The 27,872-nt window shown below is 39.2% G+C and overlaps 1 protein-coding gene across 1 annotated transcript in view; it reads right to left on the bottom strand.

The window, feature by feature from the left end:
- Positions 1-6,135: 6,135 nt before the first annotated feature.
- Positions 6,136-27,872, bottom strand: part of NRG3 (neuregulin 3) — a 419,699-nt gene continuing 397,962 nt past the window's right edge. The window contains exons 7-9 of the mRNA XM_037400881.1: positions 25,367-25,494; positions 16,033-16,203; positions 6,136-10,101 (exon numbers count right to left, since the gene is read on the bottom strand). Of these exons, the coding sequence (XP_037256778.1) occupies positions 9,594-10,101; positions 16,033-16,203; positions 25,367-25,494 (807 nt within the window). The 3' untranslated portion in view covers positions 6,136-9,593. The remainder of the gene's footprint in view (positions 10,102-16,032; positions 16,204-25,366; positions 25,495-27,872) is intronic.

The following is a 27,872-nucleotide window of genomic DNA, read 5'->3' as shown; positions in this document are numbered from 1 at the left end:
GCCTGCAAGGCTGAAGGAAGGCCTGGTTTGTCCTGCTTGCCAGAAAGCGGTGTGGGACTTGGTATGACACCCACACCTCCAGCAACAGGGTGTCACTGCCACCTAAGTAATAGAAATGTCCATTAGTTAAATGAAACTGAGATGGAGGTTAAGGGGAATGGTAAATTCTGTCCTAGGCACGCTGAAAGTCCATCCTGAGATACTACAAACCATCGATGATTTAAACCAGGCTACCAGTTTATATACATTACAGCCTGCAAGTAAATGTGACCAAATCACAGAGTCATTTTAGCATTACTAGTCTGTGCAAATACTAGTGGAAGTGGCTAGAAAGGTTTTTGGTAATTAGCCCTTACTCATGCCCCAGTCCCCTCTGCAGAGAAGGCAGAGCACATCTCTTGTCTTGGCTTTGCTTCATGTTGTAAGTGATTTTTAGGTACATTGGCCCTTGCAAGAAAGAAGGATCATTATGGAAGAAAGATGGGCTAGATAATCATGCACACGGACACAACCTGCTCAGAAAACCCCTCCCCTGCCAGGATATCCATTCCTCCTCTGAGGTCTGAATTTTAAAGACTTTGTCTCCTCAGCTGCTTTGGAAAAAAGCCTACCATCGTTAGCCGAGATGAAAATGCAGGCAGGCTGAATTTGCCTTCACTGCTTCTCACACAGAGAATACATACATACAGAGAAGCAGCACAGGAAATTATATTCAAAAGAGAGCTTTCTGAAATAAAACTGATAATGTGAAAGATCAGCCTGGTAGCTGAGCCGTGCCTAGATCTGAACGCATATATTGCCGCAGAACAAGTATGGAGAGTTTTGCTTGTACGTAATTCTTCCCAGTGAGGGCGGTGAGGCGCTGGCCCAGGCTGCCCAGAGCAGCTGGGGGTGCCCCATCCCTGGCAGTGCTCAAGGCCAGGCTGGACGGGGCTTTGGGCAACCTGGGCTGGTGGAAGGTGTCCCTGCCCATGGCAGGGGGTTGGAGCTGGATGGTCTTTAAGGTCCCTTCCAACCTAAACCGTTCTGTGATTCCAACATATACATGATTTTGGACTCTTAAGACTCAGCTTAAGTTAGAGGACCTTACACCACTGGAGTGTTACAAACTGGAGCTCAGTGAGTACAACCAGTTACTTTAGCAAAGACGGGTCAGTGCTGACAACTTTTAAGATGACTTTGGAAGCAGCTTCAGCTCTGCAATAATCAAGGAGAATACGCAATGAAGAACAAAAAAATGAGGTTAGTTGGAATTGTGCTGCTTCAGCGGTGTTCCAAAGATACCCTGATGGGCGGAGAGATTTCTGCTCAGATTGCTCCAGCTCAGGTGGTGGGAACTAACGGGTCAGGTCCAACCATGAGCCACAGCCTCAGAAACTGTAAAGCAGCACCACTGCTGGCAGTCCCCACAACCTGACAGCAACTGAGAGTCAGTTCCATAAATTTTTAGTTCATATTATTTCATTTCAATTTAATGAGAGAAGCCTTCACAGAAGTCAGTGCTGGCACCTGTACAGTCACCAGCGGGGGAGCTGAGACACCCTGGTGCTCAGGGTGGGCCGTTTTTAGGAAGGACCATAGGCTGGCACCACAGAGGTGGAAACCTGGCTTTTATGCGGTTGGCTCAGCTGCTAAGCCAACGTAAATATCTTCCTCTGGGGCCCCCATTCCCCCCACACTAACTGTGCGTTCAGTGAAACAGCTCCCACTTGTACAACACCAGAGTCTGACCTGGAAGTTTTGTGTAGTTCATTTTTTTCTTTGCAAACATGTTAGTTTTATTTACCTTTCCATGTAAAACCCAAAGTTGTCATTGATGTACACAGATCTCCAGCATTTTATGGGCAATTCAGTGCATAAAAGAACTAACTTCACACTTCTCAGAAAATGGTTAGAATGATTTGGGTTGGAAGGGACCTTGAAAGCTCATTTAGCCCGATCCCCTTGCAGGAACATCTTCGACTAGATCAGGAGAGAAACATGAAACAGATCTCACCCATGCCCTATTGTTGTGATGTAAATCTAAATATTTGTAATTTAGGCTTGTAACATCTAATTTTATTTTTTTAATAACATAGTTCATCTAATACAAGCATTTCAAGAAAGATGTTTTAAAAAACTCACAGAAGAAATTTTACCTTTTCAACACTTTATAAAGGGTCCCAGAATTTGGAAAACACTAAGTTACAAAACAAACTAGTCCTGATGACCACAGTTTCACCAACATGAGAGAGATCTGAGGAAGAAATAAAAGTAAGGCAAGTTTTCCAGATGGCATGACCTGGCCCAACGCAAAATCCATCCCTCCTCACCCACGGAAAAAGCTGTGCCATAGCCAGGAGAAGCTCCCTACCCTATTTCCAGAAGTTCATCTCACTGCACACTGAGAGTGTGGTGGGGGCCAGGTAATACTTCTACAAGCTGCTGTTTGGCCCATCAAGAACAGTCAAATCTCTGCTATTTCTAGGACATTCAAGTTCAGCAGATGGGTTCAATCTCAGTATCAATTAGTAGATTTTTGAATTTAAAAAAAAAAAAAAAAAGACATTGAGTATTCATACCTCTTTTCTTTCTGTGCGATACTCATTTTCTCCTGGAAGAGATCAGAGATAATCTAAAGCAAGTGAGCTTAACTTGAGTCAGAAAGCCATAGTGAAACCTATAGCATATTTCCATCGTGCTTATGCTGAGGTAAGCAATACTGGCCTCCTTGAATAGGAGTGGGCTTTACGTTATGAAAGAAACATCATCTTAACGTTATGCCAAGCAAGGGAAACTCTAAACCTGAATTCCTTAAAAAAAAAAGGTCTTAGACATATTACTGGCATGACTTACAGAATAGCCTCAGTGAAATTTTTGTTTTCCTGATGAATCTCGATAACCTTCAGCTACTACTGTTTATTTCAAAAAAAGCAATGAACTATCTCCTTATTTTAGAATATTAATTATTCTTTGTATTCTTTTCTATTCTTCTATTCTTATTTGTCTCTTTAGTTTCCAAATATGTACATAACTGAGAGCTCTTGTTCCATACTCCTTCAAAGCAAGATGTACATTAAACTAGTATTTGCCATATAACTCTCAATTTTATGAACTTTGGCATCATTTATATTACATAACTGAATGCAATGCACGTTAGAGTTCTTAAACTTTAGAGATATTTTTGTATTAAGAGGCAGAAAGTCGTGCCTGAAGCTATGGCTCAGGACAGTTCAGGTGACTTCTGGTCTTTGGTACTCTGAAAGAAGTCCGAGGCTTCTGGTCTGAAATCTGACAGCATTTCCCAGTGCCGGGCAGGAGAACCCGGAGAGAGCCGCTGACTCTGAGATTGGAAACGTTGACACCAGCCAGTATGTAGCAACGTCAGGAGAATGCTTTACAGCCCAGGCCACGTAAATCCTTCTTCAAGGGAAACATTCCCTGTTAGGTCTACCCAAAGCAGATAAATGTAAGTGTATAGAAGTTTGAATGTTTTAGGCCTTAAATTTACTCTGTGGACATCATCAGTGTCCCAAAAGTCAGGCTGTAAATCATACTCTTTGTTCTGAGGGCAAGGTAAAATTGAATGTGAACAAAGATGCTGAAGCACCATAAATTCAGTGATTTCAGTAAAACCACAGTGGGAATAGGAAAGCACAGAAGTGGACCTTGCAATGCAAGAGCAAGGAATAAGGGCAAGAGTACATCAGTGCCCAGTCACTATAGTGAAGTGGTACAGACCATGGTCACTGGTAAGGAAACAAGAAATATCAATTTCATGTAGGTCTCCTCCTGATAGTGTTAGAGGATATATTACTAAAAGCTACAGTACAAGTACAGGATTTCCATGCCCCTTACATATGTTATATCCTATACTTTCTTTATGTTCTTCAGTTGTCAATAAACACCTCTCCATTAGAACTAAAAAATATTGTAGATTGTCATATAAAAATAAACAAACAAATAAATAAATAGCAATATCTAAAAATTAGAGGTTGTCTTGCTCTGTTTTTACTTTATTATTTATCTGGGAAAAGTCGCACAAGAGTAGCCTTGTGGGGTACTAGAAAACCACTCCTTGTTTACAGGACTGTTGACCAAAGAGGAGATTATTAAATCTTTTCAAGAAAGTAAGGGCCAGTGCAGCCTTGTCAGTGTCTTGTGATCGCTCTGTCTCTGCAGCAGACATTGAAAACTGTGCTGTAGTAATAAAGACTCAAAACATAATTACCTTTGTTTCAAGCAATAGTACAAGCATTATAAATTTGGGAATTTCTGCCCCTTTTCCTTTTCTTAAATACTACCAACTTGGTCATTAATAAATTCATGTAGTTTAACCTTTTGGCAATTTCAACAGAAAACCATCTGTACTGGTTTTTACCATTAAGATAAAAGCATTTTTGCCCCCGCCAGCGTACACTGTGGATGTCTGTTTCCCCCTCCACTGTGGCTTTCCCCAGTTCTAGGCTTTCCTAGCTGTGCTGGCTTTCCACTACCACAATATATTTTGTGACTGGATTTCTTGCAAGAGACTACCGATTCCTACAACCCAATCCTCTAATCGCCATGTAATAAAAATGAAAAAAACCCAAGCAAGCAAGCAAGCAAGCAAGCAAACAAACAAACAAACAAACAAAAGTCCCCAACCCACCTATTAATAAGTTTGCTGCTCTTGTAGCTATTTTATTTATATGTCATGTTTGAATTTTGCTATTTACAATACAAAAATCCTGTTTGGTAATGATGATTTAGAAGCACCAAGCCTAAAAACTGAAGATTGGGTGTTGCAGTTGTTTTCATGTGGGTAGACATCAAACCAAAGGGAGCACAGTCTTGCTATGAACCTACAGCAATAATGCGGCACACAAAAAGAACAACAGTTTGCATCGCCTTATATTTTCAGCAAGATAAAGTACTATATTATTCTATGAATAATTTTTAATATAATTTAGATACAATCTTGTTCTCTTTGTGGAAATCTAACAGTCCAGCATCTGGACCACAAAAAGGGACAGAGGTGGCTTTTAAGACTGTGTGTCAGACAATACAGATAATAGGATCATTGACCTGTTGGGCTACTGAAATAAAATTTAAAAAAGATAAATCACAAAAGCTGAAAAAACTGTACTACATATTTGCTTTTTCCCAATCTGCTTGAAGATGAGCATTTTAAAATCATGCCAAGATAATAAATCACTTTATATGCTCATTCTTCTCCCAAGTAAAAAACAAGTTCATAGGGAAATTCCATTTTATTGAAAGGCAAATTATATTAATGCCATTTTCAAAACCAGTTTTTGTTCCAGGTCTGCTCCTTCAAGCTTTAATTTTATTTGCTGAAGCTAGGACTCTGAAAAAGAAGTTCTTTGGTATTAATTTTCATAATTTCTTATAAGAGTAAGAAAAGTTCAAGTAATGTTCAACTTTAGACTAAATGAAGCTGGGGATGAACTGGGAAGAGGAATGCAGATTTTCTCCCTACTTACATGAGAAGCAGATAGGAGTTACCCAATTGAACATTTTGATTCAGGAGCGTATCTAACACATGCCTGGTCATAAGCACACGCCATCGTCTCATTGTTTTTACAGAATTTAAACCTGAATCTGTAAGATTCTGATGAATACCATTGGAATCAGCCACATGGTGGTAAGCTCATTGCTGTTAGAGCCTGGTCAGTGAAACTCCGCCCATGTAAAAGACAGACTTGACAAGCCAATCACTCGGCTGACGAACCTTGCACTGTATTCCAGTGATGGTGTTCACACACTGATATAATTTTCATAAGCAAAATGAAAGTAGCTCCATAAATCAGTGTAGAATTCCTTATATCATGTGGTAGGCTACTCAGCTTTGTGACACTGGACATTGGACATTGAGCAGATTTGGGACATGATCATCAATTAATATAAACTGTTGTTAATGCATTGACTACACCCGCTGAGAGCACGGCTAGGTGGCTAGATGCCAAAAGCATGCTGAAGAGCTCTTTTTCCATGGATTCATTCGTTGATCTAAATGGGATCCTGCAAGAATTAGAACATTTCAGCTTTGGGTCATGGGTGTACTGAAGAGTTTTTCAGTGGTTAATGCTATGAAACTTGCCCATACTCACCTACATTTCCTATTTCAAATGCTGGGATCATTCTACTGGGTTTTTTAGGGTTATTTTGGGTTGCTTTGAGGAAATTTTATACAGAAGGACAAAAACAACCAAAGATGAGGGTAAACACCTCTCTCACAATTCTGCTCCCCAGCATTATGCTGGAGAGACACAGGCTTTCTCTGCTCAGTTCAGAGAGCGTTCAATTTCTTTAGGTAGTTGCTCTCCCCGTTCACTCGAGCGCAATGCTGCGTGTGTGGGTTTGCACACCAGACCACACTTGGAACTTCATAGCTCAGATACAACTGTTAATTATGTTACAGGTAAACGGCTGAGTTCAGAGCCTCTTTCAGGGGGATTACAGTCTGTTTCCAAGCCTGGGAACAGATGTAATTGTAGGAGTGAACCGCATTTCTCACTGACTCGCATCCCTTCCGATCCACCGAGTTCAATGGGATCTTAGGGGTCAGAAGCAAAGCAAAATTTGGCCTACCAGTTCAGCCGCTTCAGTACAACTCTCTTTTGTGTCCTCTATGTAATTAATTGCCAGACCTCAGAGAAAATGTTGTTCCATTCACTGTAAAATAGGAGGGTCCACAGAGGAAAATAGTTGCATTAGAGAAACACACAAACGACATTAAGGCTCCCTAGTTTGATGTTTTCAAACCATTTTCTTTTCCTCTGCAAACAATGTCAGTTTCAATAGGATCTGAACAAATAATACACTAGTCTGTCATATGGTTAATATTAACGTCTCTCTATTCAAACATGCTGAAAACTGAATAGAACAGTTAACATATAACAGTCACACATCCTTTGCTGAGTACAAGATCGCATCTCTAACATGAACTGAAGATAGCCTCACTATTTCAGATCTCCATCTGTCATTCAGTCAAACATTTCATTCTCTTAAATACATTGCTTTTCCCCTCTTTCTGGGTCTTTCGGGGGTGCTGAGTGAACACATTCTATCCATAAAGGCATTGCTTATGATATGGTTCTTTCTTCAACAGAAATCTTGCCGTGTGTTTCCCATATGCAATACGTTGCCAAAGGTGAATTTGCAGAGTTTGGTAGGATTTGGCTTTACATCTGGATTGAAAAGATTTAATTGTGAAAAGCCTGTTTGGGCAGGATTCTGCACTTTATTGCAGAGAGACCATCTCTTGATGAAATTAATGGCGAGCAATTAATTAAATGTGATCGCACTTCACATTATTGAATCAGAGCTTTATGTGGTAGCCGGTTTTCCTATTACAGATACGTTCGTAGGGCTTACGGGCAGAGGCAAGCTCACTCTGCTCATGTCCCGAGCTGGTGGGATGTAAACGGCGTTGACAGAAAAGTCACACGACTGTAGGGGTGTGAAGCTGAGCCCCACCTAACACACCTCCTCTTTCAGAGGGTTTCCTTGGGGTGGGCTTGGGGCAATAGCCACGGCGGTCAGCTCAGCTCAGGCAGGGTGAGGTTGTGCCCAGCCACAAGGTATTGCAGAAACACAGTGGGGTGAGACCACTCCTCACCGTGATCCCACCTTACTGCTACAACAAAAGCTCTGTGTATCTGAAGGGAGTCTGAACCAGGCACGCTCCATCCTGGGGCATCAAGCATAGTTTGTCCTCAAATATTAGTGAAAACACACAGCAAAGATTACAGCCATAGAAAGTTCCGAAAACAAGACAATTTCATCAACTTCATCTTCAAAAAAACCCCCAAAGCCAAAACCACAAAAGAAACTCAAAATAAGACTTGCTGAATGAAGACTGCGAATAGTAATTATTTTTACTGCCTTAACAAAAAAAATAATAAAAAAAATGACATACACCTTAAGCGTTTCTTTTCCAAATTTACTTGACAGAGGTTAAAATATTGCTTTATTCTGACTCAACATACAACAGCACTGAGTGATTGATTGTGCTATTTTGGGAAGTCTTGAGACTTGTGAACTGGAAAGTCTGGGGCACATTAATAAATTTAACAATTAACTTGCTGCAAAGAAGTATTTTAATACATTCTGTATATACTGTATTTTTTTTTTAATCAATCTTTGGACATTAACCAGGGAAGGCTATTTAGAAATTATTTATTATAGTTGATTTTCTTTTTCCCCATGAATAAGCAATTATTTTAAAACTAATAAAAACTGTGACGCTTGTGTCACTGAACCCAATTCATTGCATTATTGGCATATTGTCTTAAAATTTATGGGGGGGAAGAGGGACTCAAAAGAAAGCAGATGTAAAAAATGTTTATAACGTGATTGGGATATAGCACACAGGAAATGACATTTCTTCTCTAAAGTCTTGATCCCCTGCAGGGAGTGATTTGGTGGAAACCATCTGCTCTTATATAGCCCCATTAGAATCATGTGCATGCTTGTGGGTCTGCCCATACTGAACCATCTGCAGGGTTGAAGCTTTAAAGTTCACAAGCCTAAGCCACGATTAATTAAAGTGACCAGAGAAACAAAAGTGGGAACAAATTAGGGCAGCATGGACACTTATCGGCTTGATTTTGATCATATCGGATCTCCCTGACTCTTCTCTGAATATTAACCCATAATAAAAAAATAAGTTAAAAAAAATACACACACACACACACACTCAGAAGTGCTTCTGAGAGCTTACAAATGTCTTCAAAGTATTAACAGTTTAGAAATGTTGAGGGGTGGGTAACGAATAACAGACTCTATGATCCCACTGGAAAAAAAACCCCAAACCAAACCCCAAATGCAAACCTGTTGTAATGCACACTTTTTGCATGATCTCATGTTGTTTCTCACTCTCCACCAAGGCAGCTGTGACAGGCAAAGCTCAGAAGATGGAGCAGCCGCAGGCTCCTGACCACTGCATCTCTATGGACCCCAATCCCACTCCGCACGTGGCCAAACCCAAAGCTCCTAAATGTTTCCATGGACTTTCTTGGGCTGACACATTAATGTCAAGTTAAGAGTTAAGCATCTGGCTCAGTTTAGGGATTTATTGTCACTCCACAGTAGGCACCAGACCTCAGAAGTAGATGTCTGCGTGGCTGTTTCCATGGTGTGAACCTGGAACCAAGAGGAGAGGGGGAGAGGGGACCGGGTCTGTGCTGGGGTCATGGGACTTGCTCCCCAAGGTATGAATCCTGGCCAGCAGCTCACTGCAGCGCTGCTCTGAAACTAGAAATGGATCTAAGAATGGTCTGGGTCTTTACTGAAAAGAAAGATGCATAGCCTAAGCCTTCGGACAGCTGAACGGGACTGTGGTAAAATGCTCTGTAACTGAAACTGTATGTGTAATCCTGCCTCGAAAGCACCTGATGCACGCTTCATCCCTCCTGGAACTTTTCCCTTAAAAAAATATTTTGTTAAAAAACACTATGATATGAGGGCGATTGACTATTTGGTTTCTTCTAAGTAGATGCTCTTAAATTAATGCATATAAATAATTTGTATTTAATTTCCTCCCTTCCTGTTTAGCAAAGCATCGAATGCACAGATCTCGTTTCCCCTCCCGCAACCCCCACACAAAGTCACTTGGTCAATACCGAGTCTCTTTGCGTTTCACTTTTTAAGACAAATTGTGCCTCTCGCTCTGACTTGGCCATGGGGCTCATGGGCAGAAAGGCCGTGTTCTCGCTCGCGCTGCTTTCTGCTTCTACGCTCGCCAGTTCATAGTCCTCCGACCGCCTCGCGTCCGTCAGAATCCGGATCTGCTCCTGCACACTTTCTAGCAATATTTTCACTTCATGTTGTTCTGCTATAAGACAATTACTGACTGGGGAACTCACATTGACAAGTTCAGCTGAATAGGAGTTTTTGCACCATTTGATGCCTGTTACTTCAGAAACATTTTGCATTTGCATGCAGGCTTCGTCCAAGCCCACAGATGGGATGATGGGAACGGAGTTGGCCCTTGAAGATGAATAGCCGACCAAGTCCTTCTGATCCACGTTATTAAAATAAGGGGTTGTCTCTCTTGAAGGCAGTTGCATATTTATTGAAGGATTCTGAGGACTTTTTAAACCACTGGACGAATACCTGGAAAAAGTAAAAAAGAGGTTTTTGTTGTACATCAAGCGGTCAGATGCGAGAGGCAGCAGGATGGTTGTATGAGATTCAGTGAACTGTGCTGAAAAGGTACATGTCATTCTTCCCTCACACTAGGAGTGCTTGGGTAATAGTGTGGCCCTGGGGAAAACAACAGACTCTGGAGACCTGGTTTTGATTCTCTCAGATCTGCAAGTAGCAAACCACTGCTTTCCTCTCAGTCTCATTTTGCCCACCAGCATATGAGAATAACGACAATTCCTTTTGAAAAGATTGCAGGAGCTATACTGTATTACTTCTCTTTTTTAATTGAATTTGAAATTCCATTCCAACATTCCTATATTTGAAATTCTTTTCCTACATTCCTAACTGGAAAAATGGACTGATGCTTTCTTCAATATCAGAACTCTCAATGTCAACTGGCTATTTTAGGAAAACTCTTAAAAAACATGCAGAAAAAAACCCCACAACTTTAACCAAAACATGGCTGCATAGTCTTTATTTACATGGAAATGCTTGTCTGTGCTTCCCTTTGAACAAGCACAGCATCTAAGTGCAGTGTGCCTCTGAAAAATGTGTCTTTTATTCAACAGCCCTTAATCCTAATGTCAGCCTAATTTTTTTTTTCTTAGATCTCATCTGGAAATAGAGCTGATATAGTGGGCTTGAGCAAATGTCTGTGTTTTCCTGATATCATAATCCTGTGTTTAAAAAAAATATAGAAAAATCCTTATCCTCCAATAATACATATCATAGCATGATTTTATTTATTGTGAGGCAACTATGGTGAATTTTCATCAACATTTCCATTTTGTTTCAAAGCCAAATTAATTATTTTGATCAGAAAGTGTTTTCATTTACAGGAAATACTTCAAAAGCAGAAATGGAAAGTATATTAAATATAAAATAAAGGAAACAATGTGAAAAAAAGGAAAAAAAAAGATGTTTCCCATCTGAAAAGTGGTATTACTAGAAATACTGTGGTCTAAGAGTTACTATATCTGCTAGTCATGATTGCCAAGGACGACAGACATCCCTCAGTACTGGAACGTGTGTTATTTATAATCAGCTTTGTGATCATAACACTATTTAATAAGGCAAGCTAATGGTGAATTCTAATATGTTTTATCCGTGGATGAGGAAAGCAACATTTAGACCTGGCGTGGAAGCAGGTGTTTTCAGCTCTGACTTGAAGGGCATTTTTCTGAAAGCTGCTTAAGCCTGCTGGACTTCACTAGGGATATCCTTCTACTCATATGTGCCTTGCTGCTTTTTGGCATTAGCAGAAAGAGAGCTAAGGAAAAGAAAGTGAATGGCATGAAACAGCCATAGTCCAATATTAGCACACAATACTAATTAACTGGAAAGGCTTCCTTTGGCCCCATCCTCCTGGCGAGCTGTCAGACAAGAGAGAGGAGGAGATATCTTTCGGCTTGTTTCCAGCAGAGCGCCACTGAATTGTAATTAACTTGTCTACGGTGGCACTGTGTTTGTACAACTGCTTGACACATTAACCTGTACATGTGCACACACAGAGTTCTGCACAGCCCCTATACAAAAACTCTCCAGGCATCCCCAAAAGACCAGAAAACGCAGCTGGGAGCTCTGCGATGAGGAGGCGGTGTTGTGATCTTTGCTGCTATCTGATGGAAAGACACACCGCTTTGGGAAGTGGGACCCAGGGGAATAATAGAGCAAGCGGCTGCTTTGGATACGTGCTAGAACTTCTTGTACATGCTATACCCCTGCACTTATGTTTTACATCTGACACAGCTGAGACTCAGCTTTTGGTTAATTCTATTTGCGCAATGCTTAGACACACTCGTAGCCATTTCTGGAGAGCCTTTTTAGAACAGTTTTCAAGAAGCAGTATGACTGAAATACTGAGCAGGGACATTATTCCCGAGGGAGGACAATTAAAAAAAAATAAATGAAAACAAAACAGTGCAGACCTTTGGGTTGTGCCCATTCTTGTTTCCTTTGCTTATTATATAATTGTTCAAACGACTATAGCTGGAGAGATCGCATCAGTTGCATTATCCCCTTTTTTGGTAATTCGGGCCCTAAATATATTCTGGGCTGCACCCTGAAAACAAAGGGAGTGAATGTTTTTAATGAATTTCACATGCAATGGATGTATTATATGGGTGATATATAAGCAAAACCAAGAAAAGACTGAATTAAAATGGGTTTGGTGAGAAAACAGCAACATTTGCCAATTCCATAATATAGATTCAATTATACTTAGTATTTTGAAAACTAATTGGCAGGAACAATAACATGTAACACAATGCCTGGCATATTTCAATAATAGTTTTTTGAAATACAGATAGACACATCAATTTTATGTCAAAATTACATGTTGCTGCCTTATGCTTACAGGGCTTTGAAAGGAGGACTGAGGTGGAATTAAACCCCATACACACTGCGTGCAATAGGCAAGGTATTAAACTGGTAGGGATATTACATCTAAACCATGTGCGACTCAGCTTTTGGTTAATTACAAACCGATCCATCCTTCTACTTCTGACACAAGACTACTGCTGTTTTCAATAGACTGAGATTTAGACCTATAATTGCAGAATGTTAATTACATTTTCCTATAATTAACTTTCCCAGAACTATAGTTCCTCCTAAAAAAGATATGGTTTTTGATCAGAAAAATTGTTTTGTCTGAATAAATACATTCACGTGCGTGTATTTCAAAGCGCAGCTCGCTCTCCACCCTTTTCCTAAAACCAAGCAAAACAACAAACTAAAACATTTATAAATATGCAACAGTAATTATGTTATACAGTGTTTCAGAGTCGAAATTAAAGAATGAAACTGAAAGAAGCATAATAATTTTACTGCCCTGTCACGGTGAAAATTAACTCTATCCCAGCCAAAACCAGCACCTGCCCCCTTAAAATGGATATTAAAGAGCAACAGAAGGGACTGGAATTTAAAATACAAAATGGTTTGAATTCAGCGTAGCACCCATAGCTTTGCTATACGCCCTACTGCTATAAGTGCCCAGCACACGAGCCTGAGAGCAAGGTCCATTAAGATGAATGGCAGTCACTCCAGTGGCACTGCTAGGTTCTGGTTCAGCCTCGTAAGCACGTGTACCTAAGTATACACACCCCATTTTCTACTTGTAGGTATGACACGTTGGGTCTTGTATAGATAGACACATTTTTATCTGTATACGTACACATCCACAGGCTACAAGGCACTACTTTGAACACTTCATACCGTGTGACACAAAGAGCTGCCACTGAAAGCATGTGGTCAAACCACTGTCCACTGAACCACACATAAACTCACGACACCCCCAGGGACTTGAATCATTCTTTGAGATGTGGCCGCCATGGAGATGGTTTATTTTCTTTAAGCCCCTCATTTCAAGCAGGTTCTTCTACTCCTTCAAGTAGCACACTCGTTAAATAACTGATACTAGCTGTATTTGACTCAGACTTTCCAAATGTTGCAAAGAACGAGATCTGGTGCTTCTTGAAGGCAGCAAAAGCTTTCTTCTCAACGTGGAATGGGAAAAGGAGCACTTTTACAGGTCTATACGAAAACAAATCAGGTAAATTAGCCTCTTTTCTACCAAATATAAACATACAAAATCTGACTAAACTTCAGCCAGAGCTGCTGACGGATGAATTTCAGAAGGCTTGCAGAATTAGGGAGATAAACCACTTTGATTTGTACAACCCTATAGGAAAAGATGGAGGCGAAAAGGGAGAAGAAATGAAGTAGTGTAACTTCTTCAGCGGACAAGGGAACTTTTAATTTGGGCTGGAAATCTAATGAGAATACCAACACTATGAAACTAGCAGATGTTTAGATATTGAAAGCCATCTGATTTTGGGGAAACCTCTTCCCAAGTAAGAAGAATTCCACATAACATGGAATTCGGGAATTAATTTTTATTTTTGTTCAGAGATAAGATGTGTACTTATATTTTGGTTGAAGGGACACTTTCATTGCTGCAACACAAAATAACTTGCAAAAAATTCAGTGACACTTTTAAAAGACTTTGTTTTCATAAAGACTATCATCCGTAAAACACTGTCATAAAAGAAAATAAAAAAATTGCGTTTGTTTTCATGCCTAAAATTGACATTTAAAAAATTCATTCCCATGGGTACTAGTTGAAGACTTGGTATTGTATTTGCGATTTCCAGAGATTGCTGTGACTCCCTGTCACAACACCACCTGCTGATGCACACAGAAGACTCCTTCAGAAAAAGGTTCTGTTATTAGAGCTGATATTAGGAAGGTCTGATCCTACAGGCATCCCTAGCACCCAAAATACGGATGAAGTGCTTTAGCGTACTGAGGCCAGGAGTCGTCACACCCTGGTCCGAATATCAACCTTCTGCAGAACTGTGATTTAAAATATAGACCAGTACAAGATGATACCTGTAATACTGCACACAGATTTCCTAGAGAAGAGTAAATACAGCTACCCCAAAGACAGCTTTGCTGTTTTCTACCTGACTTCTCAACCGAGGAAGGGGCTGCAGCTATCTCTGGGACCCGTGCTACAAGACAGTGCCATTGAAGAGGCACGGCTGCTAGCCTGTCGCTTTCAGGAAGGCATGCATTTGGAGTCACAGTGTTCCTAAGGAATTATACAGCCCTTATGCTACAAATGGACAGTAATACATTTACTGCAAGAAGTAATAAACAAGTTTTTTCTTAGAAGCAGCAAATAGTAATGACAAAAGAAGTATGAGACAAATTTGTACTTTTTAAAAGAAGTCACCTTTTGCGGCTTTGCTTCTTCCCTTCCTAGGTAAGCCCTGTTCTTGGTCTGCCTTGCCTCATTACTGTGGTCAACTTTGTTGTTTAGATTCAGCTAGAAAATATTTAGCCAGCCAAGTCCCCCTCTCCAGGCCGGGCAGTTGTGCTGCAGGTTGGGAAGCGTGGTGAGGGAGGGAGGTGTGGGGTGAAGCACGCCTGCCTGTGGGCCCACGCACGCAACGACACACATGCGTAACCACCCTTATTCTCCACCGGCGACTGTGGCTGTCATTTGCCAGCAGGGGACAGTGATAGTAACTCCTTTTTTTCCTGAGGAAAATTAAACACGTTGGTGACCTCAGTTCCATGCTTCGTAAAGCCAGTTCCGATGCAAAGATGTACAGCTACCTTCTCAGAGCGTGACTGCTTGCTCTGCTGCACTTAGCTGTGACTTACATGTGCCCAAATGAAACTGGTGTTGTTTTATTCCATTCCAGATATCACTTCTAGTTTTAGATATGTTCGTAGTGATTCTGGAAAGGCTTTGGAAATCCATAGGGATACGTAAATATTATGCAAAATACCTCAGCAATTGCAAGACTTCAAAGGCAGCTGTAGGTGCTCAGGAGCACTTCTGAAATTCAGACCTTACGTACAGCTGGAGCTCACACTCAATATTCTAATAAGCTGAATTAAACAAAGGAAAAATACTGGATCCTTTGTGCATTTTCAAAGACAAACACACATGAAGTGATTCGTCTTCAGTCTACAGCAAACACACTGCGCAACATACATTGATTTATTTAAAAAACTGTAAAAGTTGGACTTCTGAATTATTTTATTTGCTGAGTACCGATGGAAGAAAAAAATGCCATGCATAAGTTACTATAGCATTATTGACACCACTAGAAAAAGCATCAGTTAAAAAGGGTAACGTTGGCAATCACTCACAGTTTGTTCTAATCACTCCTGCTACAGCCTTTGAAAGGCTTAAAATAAGCAGCCAGCCAAATAAAAACATATTACCTTCCAAGAGTGCTGAAAACATTCTTCTGCTTTCAGTACTATAAACCCTGGATGTACAGTACACTACAACAAAGTTGGAAGGACTGTAATGGCAAAGCACATCAGCCACGTAGCAGTAGCTACTCACAAACTGGCTCACTTAGTTGCGTTGTTACTTACCCGTGACAAGGTACTGTGTCCTGGTCTGTGATCCTTGACTCTTCTAGCTGTTGATATGCTGGTCCTGTAATTCCATTGAACCTACCCCGAGGTAAGGGAGGAGTCCTCCGAAAGGCATTTCTATGTAGCATCCCACTTTTTTGTCCTGGGCTGCAGCATGAAGAGAGACTTCTAGGAACAACACCAAGAGTACAGTAAAAATTATCACAGCAAAAGTGTTAACTTCTGCAAAGTAAAGATTCAGGTTTAGTAGCACACGGATTACTTTTTATAAACTTTGCTGTGGCGGTCTATGACATCAGTAGAAATTCTCTGTGGAAATATAATACTAAAATCCACAGTTAGCTGTTGTTTATGCCATATTTAATACATTGTCTTTCTTCTAGGAATGAAAATAATTGCATGGCATGTTAAACGTTTCCTTGTACTGGGTGAAGGATGCTTCTTTTTTTCCATGCTGCATACCATAATCCTGCTATATAGAGCTGACTCCTCAGATAGTAGAGGCAAACAGCACAGCTCCAGCATACCTACAGCTCAGCTCAAAATCATGTCTTAAATCGACAGCCCATTATATCATCTATCAGCCCGCTAGGTGCTGCTTCCTGATGCAACAACATTAAATCAGGAAAAAAATGTAAGTGAGGAATGTAAGTGAGGCTTAAGAACTGCAGCTTGAAAAAACCATCTGCGACATGTTTTCTCCATGTCAAACAAAATGTCTTTTCTATATTGTTTTATTCTTGTTTTATATACAGATTGCTTTCTGGTTTATATGCATGGATAAATACTGTGTTGTTTCTTTATGTAATATAACACAAAGTGGAATATGATAAAAACAAGTAATAGTTTTCTACTTATTTTAGAAAATGGCTTTTGTAAACATATTTTGTAGTGTTTTGGAAGGAGAATGGATTTTTTCCATTACCTGCAGGAATTAAAAGGTATCTAGGATCCATAGTTTTGGTATATTAACCATAAATTCAGCTGCTGCTAATGCAAAAATAAAGCAACACAGAATTAAGGCAAGATATAACCTACTTCTGCTGTTACCAGCTCGCTGTATTGCACAGTGTGACTGGCTGTTCATTTTCCAGCTACTCCTATTTCTCTTGACACCTCCTGGCTCTCAGAAATGCAGACATATTACCTAATACTCTGTTACAACCTTAATGACAGTTTAATATAGGTTTTGTGGATGCTTTTTGAGAGTCATTATTTTTGGTTACGTGAATAATTTCAACTTCTGATACAATTCAGCTGTTGCAAAAGACTTTTGATAAATTTACTTCTTTTTTCCTATTATAACATGACTTAAAAGCAATCTGCATTTTACACCTAGTGGGAACTTTATTTATAGTTAGGGCCACATCTACTCCCAAAGCAATTCTTGCTTGGACCAAGTATCTTGGACAAATTCTCTTGGACAAATTCTCTTGGAGTGTACATTTCCATTAAAACCAATCTTTTCAACCACGAAGTCTAAACACAAGAAATAAATTCAACAGTCTCTATCCTACTGCTCCGCTTAGCAGTGTTCCATCACAGTCTTCACTCTGTTCTTTTCCACACTTTTACTTTCCTGGTGCTTTTTAATTGAAAAGATCAATAACGCATAGCAATAGCACTCCCTCAAGGATTTTTGATACTTCCTTAAATAGATTTTTCTTTAGCTATTAAGGAGGTTGTGAAAAACCTTTTTTAAAAACCTGAAGTACTGGCCTTTCAGTTCTGAAGGCTGAGTTCATGTAGTGAGTTACAGTTCATATTCTGTAAAATAACCCTACCACGTCACAAAAAAAAAATTGACAATTTCTGCTCGGGTGATTCTGAGGTTATTAAAGCAGGTGATTTTCAAAGATGCAGTTGAATGAATAATTTGTGACAGATAATGAACATCAGGGGGTTTTATTGATCACAGTATATTCATCAATGTACTACAAAAGTCAACAAACTGATTAACTTAACAGACTTTAGACTGATAAAAATTCAAAACTAGAAAGGCACTGTTTAATTGTGGCTGGATCGATGCCCTTGTGCACCTCCCTTGTTGGATAAGAGCACGTGGTCTCCCATCTAATAATGTGCGCATGCAAATTCACAAAAGCTCTGCATTTGTAATAGACATAATTTCAACACATACAGGTATACTGGAGATAACTGGTATGAACCTCCATGAAGATGCATAGAAATGACCTGTTTGGACTTCCTCCAACCTGCACTGCAACTCTCATTGCTGCACCAAACACTAGGCACTACGGGCTGCTAACGGCGCGCGGGCTGGTCACACTGAAGGCATCTGGCCCGTGCCAGCGTCGTCCTGCAATCACAGCAGCTCCAGCACCCTCAGAGCTTAAGCAATCGCTTTGTGGCTAGTGTGAGCTTCTTACGCTTTCAACATTTCTGACAGACAAAAGGGAGGGGAAAATGGACAAAAATAACCTGTGGTCAGGGATGAGACAAATTCACTCAGAAGAGCAGGGAAATATTTACAGGCAGTGGAGCTGCAAGATGCAGGACAACACTCATTTGTTGAAGCACCAAGGCCAAGATAGCAACCATTTTTGTTAAAACTTCTGTGAAAAAGTAACTCCAGCATAACCATGTTTTTCCTTTTTCACAAAACTGCTGTGAACATCAGCATACTCTTCCTCCGAAAACGTTACTAGAGTCCCCCTCAGGCTTCTGTTCTATTGCTCACATGAAGTGTCCCTCTCTCTCTGAGACACACAATGCCTTTTGGTGGATTTCTTCTGGGAATTTATCCTCCTTTAGCCACTGTTATGGTTTCTTCTTCTCTGTACTCTAATCTAACTGGATAAAAGGAACCAGCTCACATAACTGAGCTGCTGAATAAAACTGACGCAGAAGGAAAGCTGTAGCAGAAATGTCTTTAAAATCTAATGATCAATTACTCCAGAAAAACAAAAATCAGAATATGCTTAAACTGGTTAACAAATAATGCATGAACTAGGGAGAAACACAGTTCTGATGAATTAATGGTTTGAAAGAAGTAGTTCAACCATCTCAAAAGTTAATTAAGAATCTGGGATTCATTGTTGCAAATTGTTCTGTGTGAAAATTTTATTTAGGTTGAGCAAGCGAGTACAAACCAAGTCTGTTTCAGCAGGTGGGGTATTCTTTACTCAAGGCACGTACACAACTCCCAAGTGCAGTTAACTGTGTTCATGAAAAGAGACTTGCAGCACATTTACTGGAACTCTGGGAATCCTCCTGCACTGCTTTTTAGTTAGTTACTAAACAAAATTGAGTATACATCACATTATCAACATATTCAGAAGTAACTTTGTCAACAGAACATGAAAAGCATTATCAAGAGGATGACAATTAAAGTGTTAAAACTTTAGATGGGATCCCAATCCTTCCCTTGTTTAATAAGCACAATTGAGCTACAGAAATAGTCTTGATGTACATGGTTGTGTGTGTATCTATTTTACTTCTTCTTTCCTCCTCTTTCATGACCGTAATTCATGAAAAGAAAGATGCAAAGTTGAGGGAGGAAGGAAAGTTCTAAAATTGATTTTAAATACTCTGGCTCTGTACCTGCAAAAACTATACAGAGAGGTACATTATATTACATACTATACTATCTACTGATCATGAGGTGCAAGCATTAGTGTTGAAATGATGGATTTAGTCCTTGCAAAACAGAAACAGCACCTAGATACCCACTGACAGAGCTAGGTGCCAGATAGACAGTGTGTTCTGATATTCCCTGGGAGTCACATTTTTAGGCTAAGTTAGACAATCCACTGTTAACATTTGTACAGATCAACTATTCAGACTTTCAACCAATTTGCAATTTTAATAAAAAGGATCTGTTATACCTGAGAACATAAGCATCTCTCAATAAATACCATACAATAACGTTGTATCATGAAGCCCTTTTGTCAGACTGTTTAAAAGAATGACACACCATAAGCACGACCTATAGCATAGACACCTCCCCAAACGCAGAAAGTTAACGTTTGGGACTTCAACAAAGCTGTATGTGATTAAATTATCACAGAGATTGTAAGGAGATTATTATGTCAAAAAAAGCTGTGACACGTGAGAACTGAACATAATAGTTTTTACCCCTTTTTTCTCTGTAGCGTCCTGTATCCCAAGCATTTAAACATCACTCTTTCCCTTGCCTCGGCAAAGTAATCGTGTACTCTCTCGGTGCATGATTACTGTCTAGGAAAACATCTCATCTACAATGGCACGATGACTTCTGTTTCCTAGCTTGTGTTTATGAACCATTACAGCTGGTCTGGTTCGCAGCCCAGGTGATGGAGTGGGACTGCAGCCTGTTGTTTGGAAAAACCTCTTCTCCCTTTGCATGTGCAGAAGCAGCTTTCCAGCAGCCAGCCTATATCTAGTAATCTACTCTGGATTTCTGAAATGGGAGCATTGTTGCTTCCTTTATGTATTCTTGTATTCGGCAAAAGCATGTGCTGGAGCTGACTGAGGGCTTTGCAACTCTACATAAATCCTTCCACACTACGCATATCATCTGATCACCACCCTGGTTCCACCAGAAGATACATACAATAGGTAAAGGGAACGGAGCGTGTGAAGGTACCTCAGTGGCACAGTTTAATTATCTGCCATAACTTCATCATTATACTCACCTCCATCCTAAAGCTATAATGATATCCAGGCTACTACTCCAGACCAGAAAGTTGTTCCATATTGAATGCATTGAGGATTCTTTTCAACTTGAATTGATTTATGATGAGTGTGCACCTATTTGTCATATATGTCACCATAGTCCTTCATTTACTTCTCATTATGCTTTCTCTGATGTATTTATAAGCAGCAGTCATATACTCTTTTCAGTGTTCTGAGGACTGAAATGAGACGGACTAAGGCTTTCTGTGGAACACAGGTCATTCATTCCTCACACTAGCTCGTGAATGCAATTTGAGTTCGTAGTAATCAGGAGGTCACTTTAACCAGGTGAGATGATAGTGGTGGTATTCTCATGCTATATTCAAACGAAGTGCCAACAGTGTCTGAAGTGCTTTTAATGTTTCTGACTTTCTGATGGACGTCTTGATTAATAATTCCTCTTATCCCATATAACTTTTCCACAGATGCATCACTTTGTGACTTGCTTATCCTTTGACCAAGTAACATATACTGAAACTTTTCTCTCTCATTTTTTTCTTAAATTTTATTAGTTCCCAAATGCCTGACCTTGTATTTAGTACAGCTGAACTTCAATCCACCTCTATTATGCCACTCTTTAAAGTGATTAAATTAATTCTTTATATAGAGATCCTTATCTGTACTGTCTTTTAACACTTTTCAGTATGTTCCAACTTCTTTGCGCCAAAGCCATGCACAAAAGCATTAAACAAAATTTGTCCCCAATATTGACTAATTTGAGAGCTTCATTAGTGCTCCATAGGTGAATGTTTTCATCCCAGTGCTTACCCTCTCAGCATAACTCCTTACTATCTCCCTTTTAACCATCTCTGTGTATCTGCATCATAGTTTTCCTGCTTACTTTCTTCTATTATAGGCATTATACACACGTGACAACAAATGTGGACTGAGACTGTGTAAAGATCTAGCTCACCTACATCAAATGCAAAAAAAAAATAAAGTCATCAGTTAATGTTGCAAGAGCTGCTCTGGTAAACCTCATGATAATTTTTAGCCTTTTTTTATCTACCCAAAGAATCTGTCCTAAAGACTTGACTAGTCTAATTCAACATAATACATAATAGGTTTTCAGTTCCTTCAATACGTTTTCCTCTTCCTAAATATTAGACAGTTGCTATTCCATCGTCACACAGCACAGCTCCCATTCTGATAGATTTTGCTACCAGACTTGAATTTTCAAGAGCCATTTCTCCTTCCAGACTTCTTTGATTAAGATTAATCAGACCATCTTGACTTGAGGGCTTTGATTTCTGGATTTTACTTCCACCTTGACTGCAGTAACATCTTTTTTTCATACATTTGATTCTATTCCCATTCTACCTTCATCCTCAAACAAGCAGCCCAACTGAAAAATGAAATATATTCATTCAGGATTGCCCTAACTGCTTCATCTGTTATCTCTATCCCACCATCAGGTATGCTTCTTCCTGCATAGCAGCCCTTTTCTTTATACAGCAAGAACAATTGATTGCTTTCAACATTACCAGTAATTCTTAACTCTCAATGATTCCTGGAAATGTTCACTTCAAGCACGACTTCTTGCCCTCTGTGATATAGTTTGTTTCTTTCCCTACAACCCATTCCTTTTAGGCATTCTCTTCAGTACGTTTCTCCAGAAATCTATGTCCTTTCCTGGCGAAAACAGCAGATTGCTCATACTTTCACCCTTTCTGGCTTCCTCTGCCCTTACATTCTTAGTTGCTTTAGTTTATCAATACTTGTTCTTTGAAATTTAATAGCCTTATTAACAGAATAACTTTAATTTATTCTTTCTTTTAATTTCAACTGAATCAATTATATTGGGAGCATAAAGAAAAAAACGGTTACTAAATCGAAAAATTGTTTTTACTGTGGTTTTCATGGTGTTAGAAGTTCATTAAAAATGCAAAGGCAAATTATTTCAGATTTTAGAGTAAGTTTGTCCTATGGTGGCATTTTTGTAAGACAATACAACTGCTCTAGGCTGAAAGCTTCTGCGTTTGGCTTTCATCATGGCATTCTGTGAAATGAATCCCTCTAAAATCAATGATGACTGAATCAATGAATGAAAGTCAGAATGACTAATTACCAAGAAAACTGCTATTCAAAGGGATCACAACTCAATCCCATAATTAAAAAAAACCTCTAATTTGTTTCTCTCTCTGTTAGAAATCAAAATAGTATGGGGTCTCTTACTAAAATCAACAGATAATCTGAGATGAATTTCTGAGCGCATTGTATACTTCACAGGAAGTTTACTGATTAAACACATTTGTTATTTTCCAGTTCTGACCACACTAGGAGTTGTTTTACATATGCAAGCAGATGATGTAAATTTCTTCTACCATAATAACAGTGCATAATACAGGTGAAATGTTTTAAGAGTGAGATTCAGATTAGACTCTAATTTTCAATTCAATCTCTGCAGTCATTCTTTGCGTGCAGCTGAGGCTGGTAGAGACATAAAATTTGTATTATCTAGTAATCTGCTTGAAATAACTAGGTGATCTCTGTCAGTTGAATTTCAGCAACCACAAATGACTCCCCACCTTGATAATTTTACTGCCAGGCCAAAATTGTATTTGTTTTAGGAACTGGAAACAGACAGCTCCTGATTTTAAGAAATGATCACCCATCATTAGTGCCCTTGAAAACACCAGCAGAGAAAATAGGTCTGAATGTGGAACAAAATATTTCTGCAGGAAGCAGAAATAAAACAATAATATAGTTTTAAAACAACATAAACAGAGAACCTGCAAAGCCGCTGTAATTTTTCCAGGCTTCTTTCAGGTTTGCAATGGAATGAAGGGATGTTTATGACAAAATGTGTCCCAGTAAAAAAAGGTTTCCTCATTTGGCCACATCAAACACTATTTAGAAATTAAATTAGGAAGCTGTCACAGGGTGCATGCATTAAGGACAGCCTTATAAGTCTTAAATGTTCAAGTTTGTTGCATGTTTTATAAAGCAGGGGCCTTTTACAATAAATCTTAACTATGCAATAATTCTTTATAAATTAAGCTAGTCATTGCACATCTTAAAACAGTCCTGAAGACTCTTGAGATAGTCCAGTGGTTGACATCTGCAAATAAGATGACTGTTGGGTTGTTTTGTTTTTGAGGTTTTTGTTTTGGTGTGGGGTTTTTTTGTTTGCTTTTTTTGCCGTTTTTTTTGGGGGTGGGTGTGTTTTTTTTCCCACCCCCCTTGAAAAGAGATTTTGTGTGCAAAGGTGTTAAAATGCGCAATCTGTGATTCTGCATTAGTTCACTGTAAATTCAGTGTAGTTTATTCTGTAATTTCCCTATGGAAAACAGCAAGTCTAGATTGTTATTCAGCTTTTATTTTAAGTGACGTTCATAACCAGAAAGAATATTTTCAGTCTTTGATTTATTTCCACAATTTTAAGCTTAGGTAATGTCATGGTACAGCACCTAAAACATTTTAAACTTGGATATTGCAATCATGTTATTAAAGGTAAGGGAATGTCACTGTGTTTTTTCCGAACGTCACCTTTTGACTAAATGGAGATAAAACTCCTCCCAGAACTTCCGTGGAAAGCATTGTAGGCAACAATTCCATAGTTCATCTATGTTCGGTAAAATTACTAAGCATATTTTGAAAATCTCTATGCAATAAGGAATAAGCCCTGACAAATGGATCTGACATGACAGGTGGCATCATTTTTCTCATGCCAAATTACAGCCTTAAGTAAGGTAAAAGTAGATAGGACCCAAATATTCCCTACTGGCTCATATGCTGCACTTTGCTAGGTTAAGCAAATAATTCATTTAAAAGAGAAGGAACATGTAGCTGACTGGGGGACTGCACTGAAAATGCACCAAATACCACAGAAGCTAGATCATAACCTCATGCAACCCCAGAATTTTTATTAGTAATTTTTTTTTTGATGTCCTTTTTAATAAATGTTTTCCCCTACGGATCATCTAGCTAAAAAATTCTGAACTATTTTTCTCAGCCTTTTGTTTTCCTCTCTCTGTGCTTTGGATCAGATGTTACCACTGCCATTCCACCAACACTATTGCTCATACCAGATACGAGCTTGGTTTCTAGTCCCATAATGAAGCACCTGCATTCTTTTTCATCCAAAAGGGCTATAAACAGAATTCTAATCCAAATGCCATCCAGTGATGGGTGACTTTCCTCTTTTCTGCCTCTTGGAAACAACTATCCATACTTTTTAAATACTGGTTTTCAAAGGCCACCATGTGTTCATAAATAAGTCGTTATTCATTTCAAGTATGACTTGTTTTTAAGAAACAGCGAGGAAGGCTGGAAGTTCGCAGCCATATCTTTCTGCAGCAAATGTGTCATTAACTTTATGAACATCGATAAGGAAAGTCTTGTTTTAATGGTTTCTCAAACTACAGTTGTTTCATTCACTGGTTTGTGTCTACAGCTTGGATGGTATCTTTAAATGCTTCCTCTAGGATTTTTACAAAACACAGATAAAGTCGGCAAGCATTTTGATTGCCTTTTATGTCTGCAGCTAAGAAAATGCTTGGACATCTGTTTAATGAGTCGGCTGAGGCTGTGTTGGTAGCATACCATTCCGCATCTCCCCTAGTCACAGCGCGCAATAATCCTGCACACATATCACCGGCTCAGCGACATCCCTCGGCCGCCTGCCAAATCTCCCATCAGACGGCTGTTTGCTTACCTATGTTGCTTGATGGGCTGGGTTCCTCTGTCGGGAGACAAGGCCTCTGGGAAAGACTGAGGGCCTGAAAAACTAGACTCCATAACTTTGTGCAGAATAGGCCCAGGATGCCTATCTGTTTTTGAATACTGTAGCACAGAGAATAAAATTAATTAATACACAAAAGGCAAAGTACATTGATGATGCTATTCAATCAGAATTCATACTGGAGCAGGGTAAGGAGCACTCTAATGCATTTTTAAATTAAAATTAGGCATTGCAGGTAATACGTTCATTCACTATTGTTTACACAGCAGGAAGTGCTGCTACTCATTATCCCCCATTACCTTCTCCACATCAAAATGATGATATCCGCATTAGTAGCAAAATTACTGACTGATCTGCCCATAATGATAGGGAACACTGATCCCTTCGACTAAAAGCCTGTTTTCGCGACTGTCCATGCAGAGACAGAGATCACAAAACACATATCACAGGACGGTCAACACCTTCTTGGGTCATTTGGTGATCTCAGTCAAACCCTGCTTTCATCAGCATGCATGACTATGAGAACCAAACTGAGACAGCATTTGTATCATCAGGTAAGAAAAATATGCGAATCTTATCTGTAGAGCAAGATATCCCTTCCGAGTAAGTCTGAAACTTTTGACCTGGGAGTATCTGTGCTAGTAAGAACGGTGTAAACATAATTCTTGTTGTGACAGTTGTAGGCGTAGGGCAGGCTCTGGGCACACAGGGAGGCACAAAGGTCTGTAGAGCAGACACCGGACATGAATGAGAACAGAATTCCTTCTTCTTGCTTTGTGATTCAACTGAAAATTCTACAAAAATGGTCTCTGATCCTGAATGGAACCAGAAATTCAAAGTATATAAAAAAAGCTGCATTTTGGCTTGGAAGTAGATAGAATCAGTGTTGTTAGTGGTTACTGGGTGATATGTCAGATAAATGAGAGCTTAACCCACATTTCCACTCAGGTATGAAAAATACTGCACCTTGCAGATTTTTTTTACATTGCATTACAATGACCTGTACTAAAAATAAATGGTCTATTTTTCTTTAATCCATTTCCTTCTGTATTGAGTTTGTATCTCTATTACTAGATACCTAGAGATACACGTTATCTTTACAATAAACTAGTATTGGGGAAGCTGTAATGTGATTAAATATTTTAAACAGAAAACGCAAAATAATAATGATCTTTTAAAAAATCACAGCGGTGAAAACCGCCATGCTATGATGCAATAGGATAAACATTTGTGGAGAAGATAGGAAGATTTCTTTCAAAGTACAGTTCTTCATAACTATTTTGTTGTCTAACAAATGACCAATAACTCCTTAAAAATACAGAATTATTTTCTGATTCTCACTTATTCTTATCTACATTTCCCCAGACTTCAGCAAAATCAAAAAAGAAAGTCATACAAGATTACTCTCTTTTAAAAATGGGCAATTTTGGTCCATCTACTCAGACTTATGACCGATTTCTATAGATAAAATAACAGACCTTCCAATTTTTCTCCAGTGCTCTCCTCCCTCTTTCTGCTGTGTGAAATACCCACACAAACACAGCTCAAATCACTGCTTACGTGCTTCTGAAGGCAAAGCTACGAGAGTGACAATATGCAAAATGTTGCCGCATGCATGAAGTAAACACAACTGAAATAATAAGAAGAAACATATTCCACTCTTATTTCTTTCAGTTACTATGATCTTAGTTGTCACTTGTAAACGTTGCAGATAAAATATTCAGACAGAAGTACAATTTTTAAGGTACTCATGTCTGTGAAGGTTTTAAACTTTAATAGTTATCTTGCCAGCTACAGAAGTGAAACTGTCTTTTATTTCTGACCTGAATAAATCAATTTGAGCTATGTAAAGAATGGGTTGTTAGTGCCAGGAAGCTATTTCTATCCTTTTTTTTGGTGTTTGTTCATGATATTAAATTGATGGTCTGAATGGCTTAGAAGACCATGAGTATGAACTGAATCATAACGGGTAATTAGAGATAAGCTGCATCTTTTGCTACATCTATAGTTAAAGTGGATGTGGGCTGCAGTGATGGTATAAAGGGGCTTTCCTCATCACAGCTGAGGAAAACCGGGACCCCCAGAAGCTGCTCCGATGCTGACCAGCAAACTACACTGCAGGTCCAACACTCAGAACCACCCAGTCACAGCCTGCAGAGGAGATTTTTGCCCCCTAACCAAACATCTCTTTTATGCCATTTTCAGATAAACTACTTACCAGTTACCATAACAGCCATAACATTAATTACAATGACAACATGAATCACAATTTAAATCCAGGGTCTGAATATACAGAGAATTTGAACAATGTAATTGAACTTGTTTGGATGTATCACATTTTTCATACATTTTAATAGGTTTAAAGATGGTTGGGTTTATTCTCCTTTAGCTTAACCATAATTGCCACATCCTTTCTCTGAGACCTTCTCTGGAGAAAAATATCTTCAGATTTCTGTGAGGAGCTGATGGCAGTATCAGT

This window comes from Falco rusticolus, chromosome 9, assembly GCF_015220075.1.
Source record: "Falco rusticolus isolate bFalRus1 chromosome 9, bFalRus1.pri, whole genome shotgun sequence".
Taxonomy (NCBI): Eukaryota; Metazoa; Chordata; class Aves; order Falconiformes; family Falconidae; genus Falco; species Falco rusticolus.
This window is presented reverse-complemented; position numbering and strand designations above follow the sequence as displayed.